This window comes from Hyperoodon ampullatus (genome assembly GCF_949752795.1).
Source record: "Hyperoodon ampullatus genome assembly, chromosome: 10".
Classification (NCBI taxonomy): Eukaryota; Metazoa; Chordata; class Mammalia; order Artiodactyla; family Ziphiidae; genus Hyperoodon; species Hyperoodon ampullatus.
Window position 1 is genome coordinate 43798075 of NC_136923.1, and position 27936 is coordinate 43826010.

Below are 27936 nucleotides of genomic sequence, written 5' to 3' on the forward strand. Positions count from 1 at the left end.
CTGGGGCTTTAAGATTGAAGCTTATCTGGGGGAGAAGGGGGCAGGAAGGCCCATGCAGACAGGCCTGGCCTGAGCAGGGGCTGGGGCAATCAGTCATGTCCCTCACTCATTTGGGCACGTCCTTGAGCTCCTACCAATCCACACCATGGGGAGTCCCTCAGTCCCAGCCCCAATGCTGGGGACTTAGCTGAGGTTGGGGATATCCTAACACCCAAATGTACCCTATCCCTCTGCCCAGGGCTCCTTCACTCTAAGAGTGACCATGGGAAACAGGAGGGGCTGGGAGGGGACTCAAGGAATATTCTCCTTGGGGAGCAACCGCGGGGGCTGTGACAGCACCAGGGGACTAGCACGATGGCCTTTTGATGCCGGATCCACCCTGAAAGGGCCAGAGCCACGGCCGGGGATTACCACTGCTCGGGGACCATCCTCCGAGTCGGACTTGGGGAACCTGTCATCCCCACACTCCTCCGGCCCTGAAGACATTCGTTTTCTCTGCTTGCTCCTTCTCTCGTGGGAGACTACTGTGGCCAAAGGGGACATCTCCAAGGAGCTGCGGGACACGGTGTCCACACCCCTGATGGTGAGGGCCTGAAAAACGGTGGAAGAAGGGATGTCTTGGTCATTGAGACGTGATGCAACCTCAGGCCAAGGTAGGCCAGGCAACTCTCAGCACCTCTGTTTTCCCCAACAGTTAAGTGGACTTTCCCACACACCCCCAAACGAGTACATCATGGAGAGGTGAGCTCAGACAGACCCAGGATGTTTTGAGAAAGATCCAGATCCAGGGATGAAGAGAGTAGTGGCTTGAGTGGGCAGTTCTTGGAAGAGTGGAGTGTTGGGGCAGGCGGGAGAGGGGGTGTTGATGAGCCGAGGTAGTGACAGAAATAGAGGGCAGGGGATCTTCGAGAAGGTTCGGCTGGCCAAAATGGGTGCTGCAGGATGTGGCATGGAGCAGTGAGAAGGAAGTGGATGTCCTTGGCCTAGCTTCTAAAAAGTTTGCTCTGCAGTCAGCCTCCGGGTGTGGAACTGTGGGGACAGCCGTGGCAGCATCGCCAGTGCTCATTTGCTGAGCCTGTTCAGGCCTCCAACCTTGGATCTTCCTCACTACCCCATCAGAAGGTATCCCTTGACTAGGATAAACTATGTCTACGGACACATGGTTCTCTTCTACCCAGCATGCACGAGGCTCATGGCAACCACCTTTAGCCAGAAGCTACCGCCTTTACCCACCTGGCACCACCATCACCCAGAAGACACCAAGGTCATAGGGAAGAGCGTTCCTCAGCAGGCACCATACTCACAGGACCCACCTTTACTCAGCAGGCACCACTTTTACCTAGCAGGCACCTCCCCATGAACAGGATCTTGTCTTTACCCAGCAGGTAACAAATTTTTACCCAGCAGACACCACATTCACAGGAAATACCTACACCCACCAGACACTTGCTTTACCCAGCAGGCACCAGCTTTACCCAGCATGCATCACTTACAGCCACCAGCTTTTACCCAGCAGGTGCCACACTTATAGGCATCCACAATCAGGTGAAGGCTTGTTCTAGAGGCTCCTTGGCCACACTGCTCACCCACCTCATGCTCTTTCTTGAGCATCTCCATGGCTTCCTGGAGTCGCTTTTCCTTCTCCTCTGTCTCAGCAATGGTGGCTTGGTTTTGCTCCTCGTAGGCCATGGCAACCACAGCCAGGATCAAGTTCACCAGGTAGAAGGAGCCCAGGAAGATGACAAGCATGAAGAAGATCATGTAGATCTTCCCTGCAGACCTCAGGGTCTGGGGGAGCAAGGGGGCGGAGGTCATCTTCACTGGGGCCCCTTCTGGGTCAAGGTCATAAATCCCAAGTTGCCCAGCCTGGCTGTGCCAGGGGTTCAAATGGTCACAGCCTGGAGATGGGGTAGAGCATGTCCCACCTATAGAGGGAAGTGTCCTAATCTACAGAAGACAGTGACCTGCACACAGCGGGCAGTACCCTACCCATGGAAGGAGGCAGAACGTTTCCGTTGACACAGGAAGTGTCACATAGGGTGGACCAGTGTTCCACTAACAGAGCGTGGAGTATCCTGTATAGAGGGCTGGGTACTTGGTCACCAGCAAAAGGAAAGTTTCTTTGCTTGCTGAGTCCCCATCCCTCAAACGTCCCCTGTGCCTCCTCTCTTCTGACCAGTGGGGAAGCTGCTGGGGCGCTTGTGACTAGTCATTTGTGCAGCCTGGGCCCTGGTGCTAGACACTGAGCCCATTCCTGGCAGCTCTCTGCTGGCCCCATGCACCCACGTACCTGCTGGTAGAGGCGCTCCCAGCAGTCCTGCGTCATCAGTCGGAAGAGCGCAAGGAAGGCCCAGGCGAAGGAGTCGAAGCTGGTGTAGCCGTAGTCAGGGTTCTCGCCTGCCTTCAGGCACCTGTAGCCCTCGGGACATGTCCTACGGCCAGACACACTGACTTTGTCCTATGCTGTGAGGGGTCCTCTGCCCCTGAGACGCTAGCTCCACAAACCTACTGCCACACTGCGGGGTCCTGCCGCCGTGACTTTCCATGCTGTGCCTCCCACCCGGGACACAGTCATCCTCTTTTCTCTACCCATCTGTATGCTGCTAGGCCTAAATCCAGCTCCCTCTGCCCACGTGACACACCATCCCAGCTGCTGTCTGCATTGCCTCTCCCCTCCCAGAGGAAGTGCCAAGGGCCTGGCTCAGGTTTCTTCCCTGCCTGCCTACCCCAGGGGAGTTGGGCACAGTGCAGACACACAGGGGGAGCATGAGGCTGAGGTGAACAGGATGGAGCCCAAGGCAAAGGTCAGGCGGCCATGGGGCTGTGGGATGATTCTAGGGTGGATGGGCTGGGGCCCGGCCATGTCTGGAGGGGACAGCCTCTCTCCCAAAGAGGGAGCACTGGTCTGGAGCCACGAGTGGAGTGAGTGTGTGAGAGAGAGGATGGGGGCAAGGGGAACTTGGCAAGTAGTAGGATGCAGCCAAGGGGCCTCTGTGCCTTGCTAATCTCCTAAATTAAGAAATTAAGACTTTTTCTTCAGAGACAGGAAGGGCTCTGTGGCCATTTTGAACCCCTGACACAGCCAGGCTGGGCAACTTGGGATTTATGACCTTGACCCAGAAGGGGCCCCAGTGAAGATGACCTCTGCCCCCTTGCTCCCCCAGACCCTGAGGTCTGGGAAGGGAAGATCTACATATTCAGAGATGCGGGACTACAGCCCCGAAGAGCACCTCCCTTAGGTGAGCCTGTGTGACCCTCCCCATAACAACCTATGGCACAGTCACACTGACCCAGGTGCTGGTGTGCACAGGGCCCTGGAAGCTGCACGTGGCTACTGGTCATCTCTGGGTACCACACCCAGGCTGCAGGTCCAGGCCCTGCTTGCCCTGGAGGAGAGTCTAGGCTGCCGGGGGAGGCCATACTCACTCTTGACCTGATGGATGGATGAGGAGGAAGGAAGTGAAGACAGGAGGGGGTGGGTGCCGCCCTGGGGGGCTTTGAGAAGGGAATGGAGCCAGGGTTGGGCTAGTGTGGGGCCCTGCAGGGTTTCCTGGGCTGCCCCCCAAGTCAAGTCCCATCTTCAAGGCTCTGTTTGCCTTCCCTGAAAAGCCGAACCCCCATCTCTTTCTTCACCCCTTCCCAGCGGTCTCCCTGTGGAGGTGGGGGGCAGCTGCCATGGGCCTGGCAGGGAAGGGAGGCAGGGAAAGGTCTTGCTGTCCCTGGGGTCAAGGGCATAAACTGAAAGCACAGTCAGCTGATAAAGCACTGGGAGGAGACTCCCCCAGCTGGGTGAGGTGGCACTGGGGGGGTGGGTGCTACATACCCAGCGTCAGAGCTGTTCCCACACAGTAACACATCAGAGGTGCCATTCTTGAGCAAGTAGTTTTCTGGAAGAGAAGCATCCAATGGTGAGAGGCATGTGTGGCCCAGACTCCCGGGGGTTCCAAACTGTACCCTGGGCTTTGGGGAGGTAGACACTGCTGGGGGTCTTCTGTCCGTTCCTCTGCCCTCTGCCTGACCAGGTCTGAGACAACTCTGGCTGATACCCTGGGCTTCCTCTGGCTCCTCCTCTGACGTTCAGCTGCCAGTGTCTCCAGGTGCACTCAGGAAATCCCCATAGGGAGCTTCCGGACCCTGCCCCACTCAGGGGGCCAACCTGGGTCAAGAGAGGCCCTGAACAGGAGGCAGGGGTTTGTTCAGACATGGCTGGGGCTGGACCAGATGAGACATAGGACATCAGTCCTGTCGCCTCCACTCTGTGACCATCCATCAGTCCCCATCACTCCCCACTATCTACCTTAGCCTTAGGTGTCAGTTCTCCAAGTGTGGTCCCCAGACCAGCAGCATCAAGCATCAACTGGGAACTGGTTAGAAAGGTAACTTCCCAGAGCTACTGACTCAGAAACTCGTGGGGTGGGGCCCAGCAGTCTGTGTTTTCCAGAGCCTTCCAGGTGACTTTGGTGTACACATACGTTTTAGAACAGCTGCTACGTGGCCACACTGAATCACAAGCAAATTTACTCATTGAGTTTCCATCTATTTCTTTTTCCCAAAGTGGACTGCTGGTGTATGTTAGAGGCCTTAACTTCAGAACGGCCCTCGGGGTCCTTGTGGCCTGGAATCTGGCTTTGTACCAGCATCTACCTTTGGTCTAGACTGATGGCTCTAGTCAAGAGAGGTGCTGGTCATCAGCCCGGAGGGTGGAAGTGTAACCCATGGGGCAGTGAAACAACTCGAGGGGCTCATATGGGTTTGTACAATCATCGAGCTTGTCCTGGGGTGCATGGGTATGGACTTAACATCCTGACAAGGATCACTGAAGTCAAGTGACAAAGCCCATGCCAAGCAAATGGGGCCTCTACTCTGAAGCCTCACAAACTACCCCAGCTCCGTCCCCCAACCCTTTCCCAAGCGAAACCCCTCTCCCTGCTGGCAGCCTGGTCTCCTCACCATTCCTGACCCTTCAAATGTTGTAGCTGCCGTTCTCCTATCTACCTCTCCATCCTTCCCATTCTTCAAGTGTTATCTCCCCATCTAGCCTGAGAACTCAGGAGGACAGGTGCCGAGTCTGCTCCTCTCCTGTCCTCTCTCCCAGAGCCCCAAAGGGCTGGGGCTGGGATCCCTGACACGCAGCCGGGTCTCTGGGGGAGCAGGTAGGGCTTGGACATCTTCAGAAGGAGGCCTGTGTGGGAGATGCTCGGCCCTGGTGGCCCCACAAAGCCCTGCCTGGGCCACAGAGCCAGTCAGCACCTGGGTCGTTGAGGTAGAGGTCCAGCGATTCCCAGACCAGGCCGTCGGCTTCCACGGAGCCGTTGGTGCCACTGAGCACCGTGAAGTTGCGAACGCACTTGTGCCTCAGGTTGCCCATGAAGAGCTGCAGGCCGATGAGGGCAAAGACGCTGAGGCAGAAGACCGTGAGGACCATCACATCAGCCAGCTTCTTCACAGACTGGATCAGGGCCCCCACGATGGTCTTCAGGCCTGGGGGAGGCGAGGAGGAGCTCAGAGTCACCCATGGCACCCGTGCTCCCCGCTCCAGTGGACAGGGGCCGGGCCTGAGGGGTGCCGGGCTTGGGGGGTGATCATGAGGTGGGGGCAGGGGAAGGAGGCCTCTCCTGGGCTTTTCAGACCAAAACCTCCCTTTCCTCTGCTGCTGAGAGTCTGTCCTGATCCCCCTGGGGCAGGAGTCCAGTCTGGCTGTGTATTTTCAGAGGGGCCTAGTTCTCTTTGCTCTCCATAGCCAAATAAATGAAATAAGTATGGAAAATGCTGTTTCCTTGTGGGAGAAAACACTCAAAGCCCATCACCCTCTGGATGGTCCCAAGTTATGCCAGGCCTGTCCCTTTAAATGTAGTTCCTGGAAAGGAGACAGAGGGCCAGGCCCCCTCCAGGGCAATGGACAGCCTTGGCCTTGATCCTGAGATGGGGAGAGACACAGCCATTCTTGGTAGGGGAATGTGGTGTGTGCACTGGGGAGGTTGGCGGGGGGGTCTGGCTAAGGCCATGGTGGGTGACGTCCTAAGGGGCCTGCTCTGGCTCAGGCCCCACTTTTGGGAAAGGCACAGGGGTACCTGTTTTGTATTTTCCTCCTCTGCCCTGTCCCCCTGGGACCCATCCCCGTCCATCCCACCCCCCAAAGTTAAGAGGCCGTGATCTGTTAGTTGCACGGCCCAGATCCCTGCAGAAGCCAGTGCCGCACAGAAAAGCAAGTGTAGACGCCTTTGGTCTGACACTTGGCTGCGGTCCTACAGCAAGTTCACAAGTTCGAGCAGAGCATTGGGAGCGAGGGGGCATCTCTGCCAGCAGCAGGGACTCACCTCCCATCCCTCCTCCCCACCCGTCCCCCCCATCAAAGCGGCCAGATCTCAGATTAAGCTCCATCCGTCCATCGTCCAGCCGGTTAATGTGTTAGGAGCACCTGTGCAGCTGTGCCCGCAGCTGCTGTGCCCATGACTCAGAGACAAGGAGGCAGCGATGGGCAAACACAGGAGAGGGGAGAGGAAGTCCTCCCCACAGTACCGCCAACGCTGCTGCCTGCCCAGGGCTCGGAGGCACTCCGCGTTCTCTGTGAAATCATCCTGGCAGATGTTGGCAACTGCCTGGGCACTGCGTGGACCTTGCAGGGGTCTGGGCCCAGAGTGGTGGAGGTGGTGATGGTGGTGGCGGGGTTCACGAGCCCTCTGTAGTCCAGAACTATGCTTCATCTCTAGCAGAGCTTCTAGGACCCTCGGTGGGCATCTGGTTCTCCTCGCCACACTTGGAGACCCACCCATAGTGTGGGGCATGGTGGGGGCAAAGTGAGGGGCCGTGGGCAGCAGCCCACATACCCAAATTAAACTCTGCCTCCAAAGTATCTGTGGCCTGAATCACTCAGTTCAAGGCTCTGAAAAGCACCTCCTGGTCTGTGGAGATAGTGTCCTTGGGGACAATCAGTTGGTGACCCATTCCTTTAACCATTTCTCACATTGATGAGAGTCCACTTCCACTTCCGGCAAGAAGGATTCCAACCAAGTAAAGGGATTCTTTCTGAGAAGACCCAGGAAGAGATGGGTCCCGGGGGATCAAGTGGGAAATTCTCCCTCCACTGAAGTTCTAACAGGCTGGGCGAAGAGCCCTTGGAAACTAACCATTCCGATTCATTCCCATTTTAAAGGAAAGGAGACTGAGGTCTGGAGAGGGCCACGGCTATTAAGCCTCAGCTCAGGGAACCCGTACTCAAGGGAGACGTCGGTAATGCTGACCACAGCATTTTCCTAATGACCGCTTTCAGGAGCTGCTGTGTGCTGCCTCACTGGGTTGCTGGCAGCTTTGAAGAGATCCAGTGGGACTCCCCGGACTGAGAAATATTTTCCTTTGTCAGCCTTATTTTTTAAAAATAAAACAAACTGGAAGATGATTTTTCTTAATTGTCGTGGTCAGTGTGCTCATCTATCCTTGCCAGGTGTGTGCTATGAAGTCCCCAGGGCCCTAGAGGACTGACCCTGGCCAATGACGCCTGTCACAACGTTGGGGGGGCTCCATGGGGATGGGAACAGAGTGCCCCACTCGCTACGGACTCTTAGCAGAGGTCTGGGCCACGTGCGGGGAGCGTGCGGGCAAGTGGCTCCTGTGCTCACCCCGTGGTGGGTTCAGAGCCAGGAGGAGTATTGAGGCTCAGTGTGAAATCAGCATAAGTGGGGGCTCCTCTTATTAGATAATTAGCCCCACCGGGGGAGTCTGAGCTCCTTCAGGGAGCTCACAGCAGGGTCCCTGCCTCCCTGGGGGCAGCAATAGCAAATGCAGGCCAAGGGCCCAGGACCCCTGAGCTTTCCAAGTCAGGAGTGGTTACAACCATCTGGCTCACCAGCTCTGACATCTCTCCAGATCGGTGACATGCAACCTGTTTCCAGCTGCCTTCTTAAAAGAAATGCCTTCTCCAGCTCTGAGTGGGGATGCACTTAGAAAAGTTTCTGGAAGGGGCCTCTGGGCTCTGAAATCATTATAAGTCTTTGAGAGCTTTCCTAGATGGATGGGGTGGACTGGCTTTCTAGAGAGGTCGTCTGGGCCTCAGAAGGTTTCCCGGGGACAATTGCCAACATGCGTCAAGGAGAATTTCTTCCCGAGGCTACCATGCACGGTTTGCTAAACCTCTACCGCACATGCAGCAAAGGCTGTTAAACGCCAAGGACCGGTGACACCTGTCCACAGAGTACTCTCCGTTTCACAGAATGGGGCTGCGGTATCGGCTGTGTGTGTATCACCAAAGGGGGCTCAAGGCAGGAAATGGGCACTCAGCCATGAAAGGCCATGCCTGAGCTATCCTTTTTTACTCTGGGTGTGGTTTCCCTCACCAACAGTACTTTTAGTTTCCTTATCGGAGGATGATGCTTCAGGCTGAAGCAACTCACATACAAGCTTTCAGCTATTCCAAGAGTTGAGTTCAGTTTGGGAAATAAATCACTACCTTGGGAAGAATTTGGGTTCAATCCAGGACCTGCCATGGAGTACTCTGTGCCCCCGGGGGTCTATGGTGGTGGGCTTTGCTGGGGTGGGCAGTCCGAAGCCCATTCTGAGGCATGGAGGGGACAGCCGTGTCCACTGAAGACAGCCCCCATACCCAAGCTCTGGGAGAGGTATTCTGGGGACAGGCACATTTGAAGGGGCCTTCCCGAGGGTCACCTTGGCTCCCAGGTAGCTGGAAAGGCCCAAGCATGTCCCTCCAGCCTTGGCGTTTAACCTGATTTTCACCTGAAATGACTGATATAGTTTTCAGGGCCCGGAGGACTCGGAAGGTACGTAAAGCTGAGACATTGCCCAGGTCCACAAATTCAGTGGTGTATCTGTAACAAGGGAAATTCACACACAAGACAGTGACAACACGCCAGTAGGACACACAGTCAGAGGAGGGGGGTGGGGGAGACGGAGAGAGAGTCACTTGTAGCTGAGATCTGGGAGGCAAACCTGGGCATCTTACCTGGGATAACTGAAATAGTTTTTAGAGCTCTCAGGACTCTGAAAGTTCGAAGAGCCGACAAATTGCCTAGTTTTATATTTTCTGATACATACCTGTAGAATCAAATCACAGTTATTGGGAATTACAAAGCGGCACCTCAGCCCGCCCTCCCCGACCAGCCCTCTCCCTTCTCCCCCTCCCACGGGGAGGGCTGTGCATGACCCGGGGCCTCCCCTAAGTTTTCTTCCTGATCTCATCCCTCCTGCCACGGGGAACCTCAGCGAGGGTGCCTTAAGGATGTCCACAGAGCAAGCTCCCAGGCGGCTCTCTCGGTGATGGTCCTGTGAATAAACAGCGTCACGAGGCAACGACTCTGCCACGTTCTCCATGCCACTTGGGAACTAGGACACGAAGCCACATGGTGGGGTCTGAGACTGGGGACACAGCAAAGAGGAAAACTCCATTTTCCAGGAGGCTCAGGCCAGGTGATATAGGAAGCAAGCGGGTTTCTGGTCCTGGTTTTGCTCTATGTCTTCTGCAGTGTCACCAGCTCGTGCCTGGCAGCTCTGATCCGTGGGACCCTGAAGTCTAGCTGAGACCGCTGTGGAGGCATGGCTGGGTGTCTGAGGGCATCCCACTCCCTCCTTCCAACCACAAATCTCTGCACAAGGCGTGGCTCAGGAGTCCCTGAAGTCAGGAGGTGGAGGTGACTTGAGTACTCAAAGGGAGAAGAGTTCCCAAAATGATGCTTTGGAAGATGAGATGGGAGGTTGCCCAAATATTTAGCTCTTAACTACTCACAGGCAACGGCCAACACAAGAAAAGAAAAAAGCAGGTTGAGGGGTCCTAGGGATGTGCCAGCCCCTCTCCCATGAGTCCACCCCAGTCTTGGTGTCTCCTCACGATGGCCCTGGGTCTCCACAGGAGTAGTGACCTCGGGAGGCAAGCAGCCCTCCTCGGTGTGTGTCCCGCTTGGGCCCGAGTGGTGCTCAGCAGGGTTGAGTGGCCGTGGGGCTCCCGCCTGCAACTTGGACAATCGTCCATCCATAGCTTCCACAATCACAGGAGGAAGGAGTCGGTCTCTGGCTGGCAGGGACCCGCCCAAGCAGAGCGTGAAGACATGCGTGGGTGGGTCACATGACCAGGATGTCTGAGAGATGGATGGATAGTAAGTGACCAGGGCTGTTGGGACAGTGGCAAGTGACTTGTGATATTTAACCAAAGGTTTCATATCCAGGGTGTCTGAGATTTAACCAAAGGTTTGACAAAGAACAGCAGACTCAGGATGTCTGATGTTTAACCAACTGTGTCCGAGCCGGTGTCTGAGTGACGTCAGTCCAGGGACACTGGGTGAGGGTCGAGGGTGGGCTGACAGTGCTGACAGACTCACTCTGCCTATCATTGTGGACCTCCAGGACCTTCCACTCGGCTCAGAGTTTCTGAATCTGCCTTCAAGCTCTGGGGTCTGCAGGGAGGGACTTGGCAGGCTGTGCCAAGGGACTCAATGTCCTCAGGTCAGCCGGGTCCAGCTCTGACCCTGGGCTGACACCAGCTTCCTCTCCATCCGCCCATGGGGCTATTCCATCTTTATGAGGCCCCATGGACGAGGCCTGCTCCCTTCTTTCTCTCCACATCCCTTCAGAGCTGGGAAGTCAGGAGACTCATTCTCAGCAGAGCTTTCCTTCTGTCTACACCAGATCCTTTCCATGGTGTGGTTTCCACTCCTTCTGCTGGACTCACTGCAGCTTGCAAATCTTTTTTGGGTGCAACAGTCGGATGCAGCCCTGTGCTCCGGGGGGCGTAGAAGTCACCTCCCTTGTTCTGGCCCATATACATCTATTGATTTAGTCGAAGCTCCCTCTCAACTTTTGATGGCTATTCTACTTTCTGTGAGGGCTCTGACCCTCAGGCCTCTGTCCCACACTCTCCTCTCAGGCTTGGACTCTCTGTCCAGACATGGTGTGGCCAGGGGACTGCCAGGTTGAACCTGGACCATTGCCGATGTCGCTGTTACATGGAAGCCACAGTTCCAGCCTGTGGATGGCTCTGGATCCATTTTCTGCTGCTATTCCAATGGGTGTGGCCTGGGACAAAGTTTTCTTGTTCAGGACACTGGCTTCAAGGCTGTCTCTTCTGGTTACAGGGAATGGGCAGAGAACTGTGTCAAATGGAGAGGGAACCAACCGTCCCTGCTTCAGCCTCTTGTCCCTTCCAGACCCTGCCTGTCCCCTCGTGTCTCCAGTGAAGCCCTGCCCATCTCCTGCTTGGATTTAGCCTGTCTTCACCTGTCCCAGTGTAGACCCTGCCTTCCCCACCCCCTCAGGGCCCCCAGTGCTGACAGTGCTTGCCCTTTGCTCAATTCCTGCTGGGCATAAGAAAGCTGAGACCCCAAGGTATGTGCTTCCGGCAGCCTTCAAGGCCAGCTGTGTGGCTGAGAACAGGGTGGAGCCAGTGGTTGAGTGTGGGTGAAGTCAGGTCACACGTGGGAGAGCAATACTGAGGAGGAAGAAGACTTGACGGCGGGGCACAGAGCAGAGTGAGGACAAGGTGTGTCTGTGACCATGTCTGTGACACGGGGGCTGCTGCCTCTTTTACTTGACCCAGAACCTAGTGCCTGGCTACTTCCCATTTTGGGGCCCTAGACCCCTGCCAAAGCCTCTCTTGGGGTCCCAGAGAATGGCAAGGCAGGAGAGACCCTGTATTTAGCAAAGGGCCAGCTTCAGCAGTGGCCCAGGTCCGGGTGGAGCTCTGCTCCTGCCAAGCTGGCAAAACGCTCCTCCAAGCCATTCTACTCTTTCTGCTGTGGCCAAGCAGCTGGGCAGGGGCAGACAGCTGCGGGGGTGGATCGTGGGCCCCGACACAGAAAAAGCAGCCGACGGTGGGTGAGAATTCCACCCCATCACACCAGCCCCAGCGCAGGAGGGAGCCTTTTGGAGGCTGAGGAACCATGAGGAAGGCAGACCCTGGCCTTCTTCCTGCTCTGCCCCTATCTTGCTGTGCAGCCCTCCCATTCCAGGCAGACGGCCCCTCCTGGGCTGCTAGGCAGAGGTACAGGCAGCACAGCACGTTAGCTACTGCTGTGATTGCCACCCTTTCCTCTCTGCTCTCCCTCCCTTCCCCTCCATGTTTGGTTTCCATAACAACCCCAGAAGGTGGGAGGCTGCGCTAACTAGCAGGTAATGCCCAGCTCAAAGGGGGCAACAGGAAGAGCTCTGGCTGCGGGATTGCAAGTGGAGCCTGGCAGGCTTCCCGGCACCCCCTCCAACCCTCCACAATTCTACAGTGGGTGGGGTTGGGGATCAGGTGGAAGCCTAGCCAGAAACATCAGAATAGGGGTGCTTCTCAAGGTTACGGGTTAGGAGACTTGGTTTGAACCCCAGCATTGCTGCTGATTCATTCTACAGTTTTAGGCAAGTGGTAGGCTCTCTATGAGCCTCAGTTTCTCCATCTGTAAAACGGAGGGTGGGATGGGGAGTTTCATTGAATAGAACTTTGTTGCCACTTAAGACTCCTCTGATGATTCTAAGAGCCCCTCATTATTGAATCATTTTGGCTATAGCAGAACACTTTTCACAGCATTACCATGGCAGTAATTCATTGTTTTCATAAGGCAGGAGCACTGTCAATCAAAGTGCCAGGCCAATCCAGCCCAGAGCACAAACCTGACATGCCAATGGGCCAAGGCAGCCCCAGGGGAAGTTAGTGGACCATTTCTGTGAGACGCTCGGAAACCTGGAAATAGTCTCGTGGCCTCTGAGGCCCCGTTCTGCTTTTTCTGGTCCAGAGTGAAGGCAGGAGGGCTTGGTGAGGAAGGCACTCCTGCTCTGCGATTCCCAGTGGAGGGAGAGGTTTTCTGCGGGATTCCACGAGGATTGACTGGCATGAGACAGGACAGGAGGACTGGCTAAGGGCTGGATGGGGAGGACTCAGAGCATCTCTCAGAGTCATGGGCTGATGACAAGTCAAAGCCTGGCTCCTGCCATCAGACAAGGGGCCCGGGTTCTGGGAGCGTTGCTGCCATGACACAGTTCTGCTGAGGCTCCAGGATGGGAAGGTAGGAAAGGCTCAGGCAGATGCTCTATCCTCTTGAAGCCCCTTCCTGTGACTTCCGGCCCTCAGGGGCCAATGGATCACTGCCCACCCCACCCCCACCCCCGCTGTAGGGCACCTTGGAGCCTGGGCCCGCCTTAGCCATCTTACTCCATTCCCATGAGTGCAAGCCCCTGGCTCTGACAGAGAATGCTCCCTCCGTCCTCACACATCAGACTTGCCTCCCAACTCTGTGTTCTCAGCTGATGATCCTGCTTCTTACCACTGAGAAAACAGAAGCAATCAGAAGAGAAATTCCTTCTCTCACTATCGGCTCTATCAATCTACCTCCACTGCCACTTGAAATTCTGCCTTCCCTGCTCTTATGGCCAGCACTTCACCCAGACCCTGGATTCCTACCCCTCGGGCCAGCTCAAGGGCTTTGCTCCTGCAATTGTCCCCTTTCCTCCATCACCAACTTCCCCTCTCTAGTGGATTGTTCCCATCAACTTGCAACGATGCCTCCCTTCTTTAAAGGTCCTCCCTTCACCCATCCTCCCCTCTGGCCACCACCCTACTTTGGGTCCTATTTTAGAGCAAACCCCACAAAGCAGATGGGTACATTTGCCTCCCCCCCGCCGCGCCCTCTTCCCACCCTCCCTCAAGCCTTCTCTAATCAGCCATGTGTCCCCCACTCCCCTGGAAGCCATCTTGTCAAGGTCAAAATCATCAACCATTTTTATGTTGTTGACTTCAGCGGTCCGTCTTGGTTCTCACCTTCCTCAGCCTCCTTGTGGTTTCTTTCAAGTCGAGTCACATTCCCCCGTTGGTTTTCAGGATACTGCTCTCTCCTGGTTTTCCTCAGCCCTCCCTGGCAGTTCCCTCCAGTTTCTTCGCTCCATCCTCCTTTTTTGTGACTTCAGGATGTTAGAGCGTCCCAGGGTACAGTCCCCAGGCGGCTTCCCTTCCCTGGCGACACTCCCAGATGATCTCATCCGGTCTCCTGGCTTTAAATACCATCTGTATCCCGACAGCTTCTAAATTTATACCTCTGAGTGGACCTCTTTCCTGAATTCCAGGTTGGAAGATCCAGTTGCTGACTCGATATCTTACCCTGGATGCTTTCATACCTAATACATTCCAGACCGGATGTTTGATTCTTCTCCTCCCTCTGTTTTCCAGGCCAACGAATGGTCGCACCAGCCACCCAGCTGCTCAAGCCAATAGCCACCCTGAGGTCTCCTGTCAGGCCTACCTTCAAATATACTTAGAATCTGACCATGTCTCTCACCTTCTCCACTGGGACCCTGGTCCTAGACACAATCCTCTCTCCTGGCTACGAAAATAGCCTCTGAGCTGCTCCATCACTTCCGCCCTTATCCCTCCACAGAGTCCTGTCCACAGAGCAGCCAGGGTGATCTTCCTAGAATGTAAATCAGACCACGTCCCTCCCTGCTTTTAACCCCCATTGGCTCCCATCACACTTGGCTTTTATCATGGCCTGTAAGGCTGTACAATCTGTCCCCCACACCCCACTACTCTTTCCCTTGTTCACTTAGCTCTGCCCAGGCCTAAATCTACATTGGATTCATGGCAAGTGTTAGCCTCTCTCTGAGCCTCAGTTTCCCCACCTGTAAAATGGCAGGCTGGAGTCAGCTCACAAGCAGTGTGCCTAGAAACAGGGGTTCTGATGCATGTTCTGACCACCAGGCAGAGAGCACCCCATCAGCAGGGTCCAGTTTCCCTCTTCTCCTCTCTCCTCCACTGCATGGATGAGCTCAGAGCCGCTCACATACAAGGGTAAATAAAGACTTTGTCATGAACAGGTGGGTTCAGTGAATCTGAGAATCCTAGAAAGTGGCAGTTGAACTGAACCTCTGATACCACCCAGCTCAACACCGACCTTTTACCAGTGGGGAAACTGAGGCTCTATAAGGGTAGGGAGTATAACCCTCATCAGCTCTGCTCTTGCCAAGGTGCGGCACCCAGCCCTGCACACACTGGGTTTTCCACACACATCAGGCTTTCACAAAGGGTTTGATGGCTGAGCCCCTGACCATGACTCCTGCATGGGAGGCCTGCCTTAATCACTCATCCCCACCAGAAACCAGCATCCGTTGCCTGAGACATCCAGAGTGGCATGCCTCAACACAACCCCTAAGCAAGGGTCCCTTCCCTGGCAAGGAAGTGGGGCCTCAGCTGGCATGGCAGCAGGCCTGGGGTCACATTTGCTTACTGTGTCCCTGGCATCAGTTTTCTCATCTGTAAAATGGGAGTAAGGAACCCCCATCCAGGTGACCCCTCTGGCTGGTGTGAGGACCCACTGGATCATGTGAGTGACCAGGCGTCTCACAATGTGCCAGTTATTGACTCTCTGAGTGGAGACTGCAGCCATGCTGGGGCACCTGGCATAAGCTCCTGGGGATGCCCAGCCACTTCTCCAGCTCCTTTGCTCTCTTTCCTGCAGTTTAAATCACCTTGGAATCCAGGTCACTGTTCATAGTGGTCCAGAGATTTCAGGTTGTAACATTGGTTTCCCTTGACAGAAACGGCAGAGGATGCTAAACCAGAATCTTAATGGAGTCCCTTGAGCAAAGGGCTGCCACGGAGCCACATATGAGCCAGGGTCCTAACCAGCATGGCCGCCTGAGCTACTCTGAACCCGTCTCTCCCCACCAGGGTGAGCCGAGGGCCTCCAGGCCGTCTTCCTCCTGCAGAGCTGATGTTGCCTCTGCAGGGAGGCAGAGAGGGCTGGGCAGCCTGGGGCCAGGAGTGGCGCCCGCGCCTGTCAGTGTGGTCACACCCCGCACAGCACAGGGGCAAGGTACTTACGCCATGACGATCACACTGAAGTCCAGCCAGTTCCACGGGTCCCTAAGGAAGGTGAACGCATGCAGGCAGAAGCCTCGAGCCAGAATTTTGACCAGACACTCAAAGGTGTAGATGGCAGTGAAGGTGTACCTGGGGAGGAGAGACCGGTGGGCTTTCTCAGGGAGGGTGAAGCCCGCAGGCCAGGTTGGCAGGAGCCCTACGCAGCTTCCCTCTCGAGGGCTCTCAGACTAGGCTCCCTGCAAAGCCCCCATGGCAGAGCTGGAGTCGGGGGCCGGAGCTTCGTTCCAAACACCTGGTCAACTTATGCATCTTCCCGTTTACTCAGCGTTGTGCATGCCCATGTGAACCCTCCATCTTCTGTCTCTCGGTTGTCTTGATGTAAGAAGACCCTCCATGTATCTCCTCACCCCAGCCCTGGGGGTCCAGGTACACAGGCATACGGTGGCCACTGTGGGACAGTTAGGACACTCAGAGTCCTGGCCCCTCGCTCTTGTTTGTGGATCCTCAACCACCTACAGGTAGGTGGGTACCGCTGTCTACCTTGGGCTTGGAAAGGGGGTTTGATGTTCTAACACTTGAGGCTGGGAGGTTGCTGTTCTCTGTGTCCGGAGCCAGCTGAGCAATCCCAAATATTCAGATGCTGGGACTGCGGCCCACAGGGCCACAGCCATGCTTGTCTCCAGGTCTTAGCAGCTGGATGCAGACCCCAGCACCAACCGTGCTGCTGGGTCCTGTGTGAACAAGGAGCACCACCAGGCAAGCCACTTAGGTAAGAGAGGCTGTCCCCTACATTTCGTTGGCCCCCTAAAAACAGGGCCTGTTGGGTTCCACTTAGAATCTATGGGTCAGGTACGTTCATTTGGGAAGAAAGAACCAGGCACAGTTTTCTAAAACTGTGCAAATGGTTATAGGAAGCAGGGCTTAGGGAAAAGAGGCAGCAGAGTGTGGTGTTGAGGTCGGAATAGTTCTGGGCCTTTTCCCGGCAGCCACACCCCCTAGCTGCAAGGTCTGGGGTGGTCACTTCTCCAGTTCTGTCTCTCATCTGTCAAATGGGCATAGTGTCTGTACCTGCCCTATTGGGTTGTCATGAGGGTTACATGATGCTTATTGTTCCAGGATAGTGTCTGGCATGCACTAAGTACTCAATCAATTATTAGTAGTATTGTCTCAGAGTCTTCTGCAATACCATCAGTCCTCTTTAGGGTGGGTCAGGGAGAAACCTTCACTTTGCCAACCTGGAGAGCTTCCTCTCCTGAGGACATAGCTCAAAGCATGAATTTGGCAGGACTGGAAGCAGTGAAGAGGGAAGGGCTAGGGCAAGGACCACCCCCCCCCACCAGGTGGGTGAGTCCCTGGGCCTCTGCTGGGGTAACTTTGAGGCCAAGAGTCTGGAATGGAAAAGGCAGGGTGGGAGGGGCTGGCTGGAGAGGCCCTGAAGATACTCACTCGACATATTTGGTCCAGGGTGGAGGGTCGTGCTGGGCCATGAACACGCAGTTGGTCAGGATGGTACACATGATGAGCATGCTGAAGAACATGGCGCAGGGTCAAGGAAAGCCTCCTGCAGGGGGCCAGACGGGCTGCCACCGCCAGGGGGTCCTGCCCCAGGTGTCGGCACCGTCAGGCCAGGGCTGCCAGATCAACGAGACAGCGGCTCTCAGGAGACACACCGGGGCTCTGCCCAGTCCTTGCTAACTCCTCCCCACTGAGGCTGGACACCTGCCCTGTTCCACAGCCCCCAACAGGGACCAGACACCTGAATTCCAACAGCAGAGTCCCTTGTAGGGCCCATCCTGGAGAGAAGGGAGGAGGGGCCGGCCCCCAGAACTCAGAGGTTTTTACCCATGGCCTAGTGGGAGCCCTGTCCTTGGCCACATTAGAGGGAGATGGGTGTTTATAAACAGCTCCTCAGGGGCCACTGTTTCAGGGAGAGGAAAGCCACAGTGGCAGGGCCCTGAGTTCCCTCCTCCACTTCTATGGGAGCAGCCCACGCTGACCTTTGAGCTAGGACTTCTGCCAAAATGTTCATGCCTTGTCCGGACACAGTGACCCGGGGGAGGCAGGGGACCACATCTCTGGCTGCTTCCTCCTTTGCACATGCTCTTCACTCGTGGCCTCTGCTCCGCCTAGTACACTGCTTCCCTCCTTCAAGGAGTGCCTCCTCCGAGCAGCCTGCCCTGACTCCCTGCTTGCTGCACCCCCATGGCACCAGGCATCCCTCTTTTAGCATGTCTGGCTCCCTGAATGGCAGTGTCCATCTGTCCCCACCAGAAGGGGAGCTCTTCAAATGCTGGGATTGCGTCTCAGGCATCCTCTGGGCCCTTGGCCTCACACTGAACTGCTCCAGGCCTTGTCTGATCCCTGAGTCTTTTTTTTTTTAATATATTTATTTATTTTTGGCTGTGTTGGGTCTTTGTTGCTGCACATGGGCTTTCTCTATTTCCGGCGAGTGGGGGCTACTCTTCGTTGCGGTGCGCAGGCTTCTCATTGTGGTGGCTTTTCTTGTGCAGCACGGGCTCTAGGCGCACGGGCTTCAGTAGTTGTGGCACGCGAGCTCAGTAGTTGTGGCTCGTGGGCTCTAGAGTGCAGGCTCAGTAGTTGTGGCGCACAGGCTTAGCTGCTCCGCCGCATGTGGGATCTTCCCAGACCAGGGCTCAAACCCGTGTCCCCTGCATTGGCAGGCAGATTCTTAACCACTGCGCCACCATGATCCCTGACTCTTTGGCTCCAAGTCCCAGACACTGCTTCAGGCTGGACAAAGCTCTGACTGACCGCCATGGCCTCCCTTACCTCTACCGGACTTGCAGAGGAACAAGGGCCAGACCCTGGGCCTCTTGTGGGTAGGGGCACCCCCGAGAGGCCCAGCCCAGAACAGGGACACTCTGCTGCCCCACAAATCCTCTCCCCAGCCCGAGAGAGGAAACTGGGCCTCCCTTCCCTGCAGCTGCCCTCAGGCTCACCACCTTGTCCTGGCCTCAGCCCTGCGGGCAGCAGCTGCCAGCCAGGCGATTCCCACCGGAAGCCCGGGAGCTGCAGTAATTGAGCTCCGGCGGCCTGCCTCTTCCCTTCCATCACAGTTCCACCCGTTCCCATGGCTTGGCCCAGCCTCGGGCCCGATGGGGAGCCCAATGCAGTCAGACTGGAGATGGGGCTGCGCTGGGGTACTGACTTTGGTGGGGCGCTGGCCCAGCTGGAGAGAGAGGTGGGATATCTCAAGGAATCTAGGTGAATGCCCTCCACACCTCCAGCACTCCTTCTAGGGAATCCAGGGAATCAGGCAATAGCATGTCAGACCTGGCCCCCAGTTCATAAAGAATTCTCCAATTTCTCATCTGAGATAAGAGGGGTCAGGTTTTGGGACACCCACCCCAGGGTTTGGATACTCAAACCAGAGTTGCTCAGCTCAGCGGCCAGGGCCTCAGGGAACCTTGATTCCTCCCCGGCCAGAGGGTGTCTCTCCAGACACTGAGGTCCCTCCCTCAGCTTGGTATCTGTGCATCCCTCTGCCTGGGGGAGGGTCTCCATGGCCAGGCCTAGTTCCTCTCCAGCTTTCAAGGGTAGGATCAGATACCCATCTCAGTAGCCTTTCTCCCCTACACACGTGTGCACGTGCGCACACACATTCCCATTCCTCACACCCCGGCTCTCTGCCAAGGCTTTCCTCACTGGGCAGGCAGTTAACAAGCCCCTCAACCAGACTTTATTCATCCCCACAGATCCATTGTTAAACCAACCGAGGATCAGATGATTCCTGAAATGTGAAAGTAATGATGCTAAGAGCAAGTATTTATTGAGCCCTTCCTAGGTGCCAGGCTCTGTTCTCTGCATCTATTAACTAATTCAATTCTCCCAAGAATGCAGGAGGGGTTCCATTTTGTCTCCATTTTGGAGATGAGACTGAGGCACAAAGAGGTTACCTTGAAGGATGCTCTAGTAGGCAGAATAATGCCCCGCCCACCCGCCAAAGACAACTACATCCTAATCCCTGGAAACTATAAACGTTAATTTATACAGCAAAAGGAACTGTGCAGATGTGATTAAATTAAGGATCTGGAGATTATCCTGGATTATCTGGGCGGGCCCAATGTCATCACAGGGTCCTTATAAGAGAAAGAGTGAGGCATCACCATGATGCTTATGAGAAAGACACCACCAGCTGCTGTTGACTTTGGAAATGGAAGGGGGCCAGAGCCGAGGATTTCCCGTAGCCCCGAGAAAACAGAAAAACCTAGAAAACAGACTCTCCCCTAGAGCCTCCAGAAATGATTGCAGCCCTGCCAATACCTTGCTTTTAGCCCAGTGAGAACTTTTTTGGGCTTCTGACCCCCAGAACTATAAGGTGGTAAGTCCGTGTTGCTTCAAGTGGCAAGGTTTGTGGTAGTTTGTTACAGTAGTCACAGAAAATGACTGTGGGTACAAACCACAGGGTGAAGGGCTCTGTAAAGTGTGAGCAGACGGCCACCCAGGAAGAGGAACAGAATTATTTGCATTTTTAAGAACAAACCTCATGTGAGCACATGTGCGTGGCTCTGTGCGGGAGATAGGGAGGCCTCTTAGCCGTTGAACTGCTCCAAGATAGGATATTATGAGAAACCAGACCCGCCTCTGGCTGGGCTGGGCAGGAAGGCTTCCTGGAGGAGGCATTTAGACAGGCACTGGAGGCTGGTTAGGGTTCCTCCAGCCGTCAGTCAGCCCAGCTGGTCCTGGTGAGGCTCAGAACTGGGGAGACCCCTGTCTGGGGAGCCAAGCCTCTCCCAAGCCCTCTCTCAGTGCACACACCACTCATAGCTCTCATTAGAGTGGGGAAAAGGTCACTTGGCAGACAGCAGCAGTGCGGACAGGCCGCCTTGGACCAGAGGACTTGGCGGGACACAGACAGAGGGGAATCAAGGTCTAGCATCAAGACTTAGGGAAGAACCAGAGTAGACAGCCCTTCTGAGCCCTCCTAGCCAGGGCCTGGGTCACATGGTGGGAAAAGACAAGTGCTCCCTGAATGAATTTTGGCTTTTCCAGACACAGCAATGGAGGGTGAGGTGTACAGACTCTGGTCTCTGCCACTTGACTGCTCAAAACCCTGCCTGGCTCTCCTATCCTTGAGGACAGCCCTTCCATTATTCTCAGTCTTTCCTGTGTATGTGATCTTTTCCTACCTAGACTGAGCCTTTAGTCCATGTGACTCCGCCCAAGCATCCCTAGGTCCCCCATGGAGCCACGCATACAGCCAATACCAGAGAGACAAGTCAAGTGTACTCCTGGCCAGGGTACACCTGTTTGCACTGCCTGGTGGTTTCAGGCCGATGATTGAGCTGGTTTCATGTGTGGGCAGAGGCAAAGGCCAGCTCTCCGGGGCTGAGCTCAGCTGAACATCTTCAATCCTGCCGTGTCATTGTCCCCAAACACCCACTCCCAGCCTCATAATTAAAATGCCAGCAAGGACTGCCAGCCTGGGTTGTGGGGAAAGCCTGAAGCTGGGGCTGCCTGTCTTCAGATCCTAAGGAGTCAAAAAACTCCCAAAGAGAAGGGAATTAATGGTCAGGGTATTTTCATATATTTGTGCTATTAAATTAACACACACACACACACACACACACACACATACAAACATGTGGTTTGATTGCCCATTTGAATCTTCTAGGGGAATGTGGGAGGATTTTGTGAACAGATCCTATGCACCCAGGAAGGCAAAATGTTGCTTGCCATGAACGTGCGGCCTCTCTGAATGTGACTGCAGTGGAATTTGGCGTTCTGTTGGTTTCTTTTATTTAATCCTGGTAGGAACACATTCTGCAGGATTATAACAAAAATACTTCAGAAAAAAAAAAATTCTACATGCCCATATTTACTTTTTAGGCAACTTCCCAGGGACGCGCTGCAAGCGTGGAGCCCAGAGCAAAGCTGCACTGAGTTATCGCACAATCACCAGCATGTCACTGGGAATGCCTGGATTGTCGCAAGTGAGCGGGATTTCTTTCTGGAGAGCAGGGACTGCATACCTGCCCCCTCGTAAGTTAGTCTTTGCCCCTACTGCCCTGTCCAAAGGGCCTGGCACAGAACTTTGCACACTGGGGACTGAGATGTTTGAATGGCTATAGAAATGTGTAAGCCAACAATCAGTTTCGGTTTTGCAACATGAAGAAATTCTAGAGATCTATGGCACAACCATGTGCCTATAGTTAATATGACCACACTGGACACTTAAAAGTGATTAAGATGGTCAATTTTATGTTACATGTTTTCTACCACAAAAAAAAAAAAAAATGTAAATGGAGAGAAAGCTCATAATTCAAAACCTGAAATCTGTGGGCATTAGAAATGCATGGTGACTGCCAATGGGCATGGGGTTTCTTTTGGGGGTGATAAAAATGTTTTGGAATTAGAAAGTGGTGATGGTTGCACAACCTTATGAATATACTAAAGTCCACTGAATGGTACACTTTAAATGGTCAATTTTATGGTATGCAAACTGTATCTTGATTGAAAAAAAGAGAAATGCATGAAGAGCTTGTAGATTTCTAGGCCTCACACTGGTGATTCTGGTCTGGAAGGGGCTAGGAATCTGCATTTTTAACAAACTTCCCAGGTGCCACTGGCAGACTGACATTTGGAAGTGACTGCCTTAGAGCGGTATGTGCAGAAATCATGGAGACCTTCCTAAAATGCGGGTTCTGGGCCCAAGTTTCAGCAATTCCTTTAAGATCCTTGTGATACTGCTGCTGCTGGTTGGTGTACCACACTTTGATGGCAAGACTCAAGGACACAGAGGGGCTGCTCCCAAAGCCCACAATCCAGGCCCCTCTTCTCCCTCAGTGCCCCCCAAGCCCGCTAAGGGGCGCTATTGGAGGCCAGCAGTGCGCTCCCATCCCCAGGGTGGAGCGTCAAGGCAGCTGCTCAGAGCCCAGCACAGGGCCTCCCAGATGCTGAGCCACTTCCCTGGGGCAGCTGCCCTGGGAGACAAGGTCCACCTCAGTGACCTCAGAGCCGGTCCTGCCGGGCGGAACCAGCCCCTCACAGCCTCAGTGCCACCGCTCGGTGGACCCTCTGGCCAGGCTGGGGACTGCATTGCCCCTACCGCCTCCCTGGCCTCAGCTGCCCCATGGCCCAGCTTTGCAGGAACCCTGGGGCTGCAACTGCATCCCTAGGGGCTGCGGTGGCTGCCAAACAGAGCTGGGTTGGTTAGATACCTGGAGGAGAAGCCCCAGGTGGGAGCCGGAGCATGCTTTCAGGGACGCCACACCCTTGGAGTGAGGCTGGAGACAGGCTGAGAGCAAGAAGAAGGCTGGCCTTTCCTCCCGCTGCACTGCTCTCACCAGGCTATGCCCACATGCCGGCAGAAATGACAACTCCTTGTGTGGTTGTCTAATCACTCTGAGGGGACTGTAAAATTCCCAAGGGGGCAAGGACAGTGTCTCATTCAGCTTGACACCCCCAGGGTGCCGGGCAAAGTGCCTGGTGCCTACAGGGAGCTTGGGAACAGTTGCAGAATGGCTCAAAATTAAATCCAGGACCACCCTTGCCTCATAAAGTAGGATGCAGCTGTGAATGGTAGGCTGCCCCTGAATATAGTTTCTCCCCACAGTGTCTGCCCATCCTAGAGACCACCCTACTGATGCCACAGCCATGGCCTGCATGGGCTGGGAGCAGGGGGTGGTCCCTGGACATACATGTGTCTCAGGATCTCCATGAGATAGGCAGGAGCCAGTTGGAGGGGGCTGGAGAGCGTCTGCAAGCAGAAAACAAACGGGGCCCTGAGGCCCTCTCACTGGTCCCTGGGTTTGGAATCCGGCACCAGGGCACAGGTGGGCAGACAGTGGAGCCAGGAAGGAGCACCCCTCATCCCTGCCTGGCAGGAAATGTCCCCCGAGCAGTCAGCATCTGTCTCTGTTACTCAGTCCCCCACTGAGCAGCTGTTTTCCTGAAGCCTCCTGCCCTGACCAGAGGTTAATGGGTGAGACCTTCGCCTTCGCCTCAGAAAAGGTCCATCCGGAGGGGGAACTGAGGGGGGACCTTGGGGAGCTCTCGGGACAACCCGCCAACCCAACAACTAATCACACCACTGAGCCCAGCATCATTGATTCAATTAAACAGGCAAGTCAGCTGCAGCTAAAGCAAAGCTGCCCAGGCCCTCACAGTGAAACACACATGCCTCTGACTCCACAGCCAGACACCTGCACCCCCACCCCGAGAGGCTCCATGTGTAGGCCCCTTTTCAAAAGTCCAGAGAACAGCTGTTTCCCTGTCCCATGCTCGGCCCGAATGGGGTCCTCCTAGGGCCCAAAGACCAGTACCCATCCCTTACCACACTGCAGCCGTCCCATAGCTCTCCTCTGCAGCCTGAAAATTTTTTAGGTTGTGGTTTATATAACTTAACGCTAACCAGAGTTCTTTGAGATACTCGGAAACTGCAAACATTTTGTCAACACCTAATCAAAAAGCAAGCGATGCCTCCCTTGAAAGAGGCCCACATGTGAATAAACCAGAGGCCTCTTTACTGGGAAGCATTTTTTCCTTGGCTGAGCCCCGGTGACCTGCTTGAGGTCCCAGCTGGTAGGCGGGGAGGTGCAGGCCCAGGGGCTGCAGTGGGAGGGGACATGTGGAGCCAAGACCAGAACCAGGGAACACTGATCGGCCTCATTTCTTCTGGGATCCTTAGTAGCTGAGCTTCTAGGATGTTTCTCTCCTGAAGGATCAGAGCCGAATCCCCCAAACTTTCATGTGTCCATGATCCCCTGGGATTTTGTTAAAATGCAGATGCAGATTCGGGGTGGGGTCCGAGAGACTGATGTCCAACCGCTCCCAGGTGACAACTGTGTGCTCGTCTGAGGACAGACTGGGAATCAGCACCACCCTCAGCCCTAAACGCCCCATCCACCACCCGCCCCCCTCCCCCGCCCTGTTTGGGGCCCACACAGCGGGGACAGACTGCCAAGGATATGAATGAACGAGGATCTTCACGGCCACTCTCCGGATGGGGTGGAAGGGGCTGAGGACATACAAGGCGTTGGTGGCACTGAACCGGAAGATGGTCTTGCCTTTGTTCAGGACGATGAAGGTCTGTGGACGGAGAGCTGCTTTAGGTCGGGTGGCAGCCCCTAGGCCCTTATGGAGAGAGGCTTTTGGGGGGCAGCTGTTGGCTTAGAGCCCTAGAACTCTGGAGAAAGGGTAGGGTGAGAGGAAGAGGAGAGGGCCTGAGGGAGAGGTGGGGGGTAGGGGCAGTCGGCACATTTGGCAGGTGAGTGGACCCTTGCTGGGTCACCCACGGCTGGGGTGGGATGAGATCAAGTTTAAGGGATTGTCAGGTTGGGTGAATTTAGTTTCGTTTGAAAATTACAGTCCCAGCCAGAAGAGGCCTTTCATGATCCTAGCCGAGCTGTTATCATAGCGGAGGCCAGGACCCAGCTGATGCCCCCTCCTTCCGACCCCTCTGTACTCCCCCATGAGGCCCACTGAGGAGTGAGGGTCTGATAAGGGAGCTGGGTCAGCAGGGAGGACTCACGGGTGAGAGTAGGGATGAGGAAAATGCAGAGCCCAGCCCAGGAGAGCGAAGCTTTCCCGGGGACTGTGTCTCCTGGAGTCCAGACAGATGGCAGCCCCACCTGACCCCAGAGGACACGACCTAGTGTCTTCCTCGGGGGATCATGTGCAGCCCAGGGTAAGCCCGCTCCCTGCGCTTCCAGAAGATTCTATCTACATAGCTCAACGGGGCAAGGGAATGGACAATGGGTGCTGGAGTCTGAGCCACGAGCACATCGAGTGGGCATTTGAGCCAGATGCCACCCTTGAGGACAGCAGTCCATTCCCCCTGTCCCGGCTCAGTGGGCACAGCTGAGGTGGCATAGCCTGGGGCTGTGCTTCTCCAAGGGCTGAGTTGTTGAGATAAGGTTCTTTTTACTCGGGGCTGGGGAGACAAGTTGACCAGATAGATGAGGACTGAACGTTCTGCTGTGGTGCCTGCATCACCCGGTGGGGCTGCAGGCAGGGTGACCGGGGGGTCAGCAAGGAGAGACGGGAGGTTAGAGACCAGAATCCTACCTGGGGCCACCACTCAAGTGTCCCCGATCACAGGGACAGGAGAGTGTCCCTGACTCCTCCCAGGCTCAACTGCCAACAGCCCCCAAAGCCCAGCCCAGCCCTGGCCTACGCTCAGCTGTCCCTGTGCCATGACTCCTGCCTGTCCCAGCTAACTTCAGCCGCATCGCCACTTTGATGCACCACTCACACCTTGCCTTGTCCCCAGCTGCGGCCTTAACCCGACCCTAATTCTCACTTCCAGCTCTGACCAGCCAGGACCTAGGCCCACCCAACCTGACTAATCCCAATGTCTAGTCTAACTCTGACCCCAACCGTGGCCCCAGGCCCTCACCTTAACCCAGCTTGAGTCACTCGAACTCGGGGGGGAATCGAGACCAGGTTCAAGGTCTCTTCTCCCACCTGTGCATATAGCCTGGGTGGGCTTTCCTTCCACCTACCCACTCACATGTGCCTGCACACACAGAGACAATCGGCACCTCTCCCACCCTCAGACTCCTGGTCTCCTGAATGAAGTCTCAATGCACAGTGACACACAACTCAGACGCCCGGTGACACTGACACACAACACTCATACCCGCCAGGTGCTCACATTCACTTCCTCAGCGCTTCCTCAGCCCTGGACCAACTGCAGTGATGTGGGCAGGAACCATCCTCCACGGCACCCAGCCTTCTGGGGAAAGTCCTCCCCCAAACTCAAACCCGCCTTCTTCCGGCAGTGAGGCCCGAAGTGTGGGCAGCCGGGGTGGGCATGCCCGTGGTCTGGCTGGGTGCAGGGCTGAGCACACGGTCCTGAGAGGTGAGGCCAGGGCAGGGGACCCAGACGGGGGAATTGACCTCCTGGGTAGAAATCCATGCCTGAGGAAGCCTGGGTTACCCTGCCCTAGTGGACAAAAGCCCCTTCCTCTCCCTACACTCAGGACGGACAGTGGCAGAACCATCCCTCCCTACCCCTCTCAGATTTCCCACTGGCCGTCATGGTCCCATCACCAGCCCACAAGGCCCAGGATGCTGCTGCCGTGGCCCCCAGCCTGAGCTGTCATTACATAGCCAGTGCCTAGCAAATTCCGTGGGGCGGGGGATGGGGGCTACATGCTGTCTCTGGTTAGGAGAGGGATCACATGCTGTGCTCTGGGGCCCAAATTGGACTCAGGGCCTGACTCCAATCCACACATACCACGGGACCCGGGAGGAGTCCTCCAGGGGTGAGAATAATCTAACCACAGATGATTCCCAAAGTAGATACTCCACAGGGAGGCAAGATTTCAAGTGTGGCTGCCTGCTCTTTCTTTCATAGCACCAAACCACCTCAGGCTGCATAATTCTGGCCTTTTATTCCGGAACTCTAACACTAAGGTGATGGGAATATAGATCACTAATGACTCACTCTCCCAAGGCCCAGGGAAGCCAACCCCAAACAGAGCCCCGTATGGAGGCGAGGCCCTCTCGCTGTCTGCTGCGTTGACAGGGATGCTGCAGGGAGGTGGGGTGGGGGTGGGCAACAGTCACCTTTTGGGTGCTATAGAAGGGGTCCAGGTCCTCCAGGGGCTCCCCAATGAGCTCTCGGGGTGGGTTGCCATAGAGATCCGGCAGCTTTTTGGAGGCCTGCAGGTCCAGCTGGGGCTGGGGAGCCTCCTCCTTGGGCAGCCCGTCTCGGCTCTCCTGCGAGGCGGCCGAACCTCGGGCCTGCTTCTCTGCCATGCGCTTCTCGATGGCCGCCAGAGACTCCCGGGTGAACCTGCGGAAGCTGCTGGTGCCCCGACGTAACAGGAAGTCTGCCATCTTCTCATCCTGCTTCTGGGGCACAGGCTGTCCTCACACTGCCTGCAGGGAAGCTGAAAGACACAGACATGGGGCTGATGCTGCGCCCACGGCCAGGGGGCAGGGTGGCCAGACCTGGGGGGAGTGGCTGGGCTGGTGGAGGGAAGGACCAGCATCTTGGCAAAGATGCTCCCCACCTCTCCACAGGCACACTTGGCGGATGCCGGCCTGGGCAAACCCAGAGCCCTCCAGGCTCCAGGGAATGCATGGGGACCTGCAGGAGGGTCACTCCTCCCTTTCCCATCCCAATGAGCATGTTTGAATGCAAGTAGGCACGAGTGACTGGGTCATCGAGG

General features: G+C 55.6%; 1 protein-coding gene across 7 annotated transcripts in view; it reads right to left on the minus strand.

Moving 5' to 3' along the window:
- The window catches only part of SCN5A (sodium voltage-gated channel alpha subunit 5), a gene marked incomplete at both ends in the record, with an annotated part of 86174 nt that extends 58573 nt beyond the window's left edge, over positions 1-27601 (minus strand). For 5 of the 7 annotated variants that reach the window (XM_079712487.1, XM_079712485.1, XM_079712486.1 and 2 more), the window contains 10 exons: positions 412-591; positions 1591-1788; positions 2291-2432; positions 3824-3887; positions 5251-5481; positions 8954-9045; positions 15794-15922; positions 17240-17320; positions 24699-24844; positions 27329-27601. In XM_079712487.1, the coding sequence (XP_079568613.1) occupies positions 412-591; positions 1591-1788; positions 2291-2432; positions 3824-3887; positions 5251-5481; positions 8954-9045; positions 15794-15922; positions 17240-17320; positions 24699-24844; positions 27329-27601 (1536 nt within the window). Of the gene's footprint in view, positions 1-411; positions 592-1590; positions 1789-2290; positions 2433-3823; positions 3888-5250; positions 5482-8727; positions 8820-8953; positions 9046-15793; positions 15923-17239; positions 17321-24698; positions 24845-27328 lie in introns of all 7 variants that reach the window. The other 2 variants (XM_079712483.1, XM_079712481.1) reach the window with 1 other exon arrangement.
- Between the last annotated feature and the right edge of the window lie 335 nt (positions 27602-27936).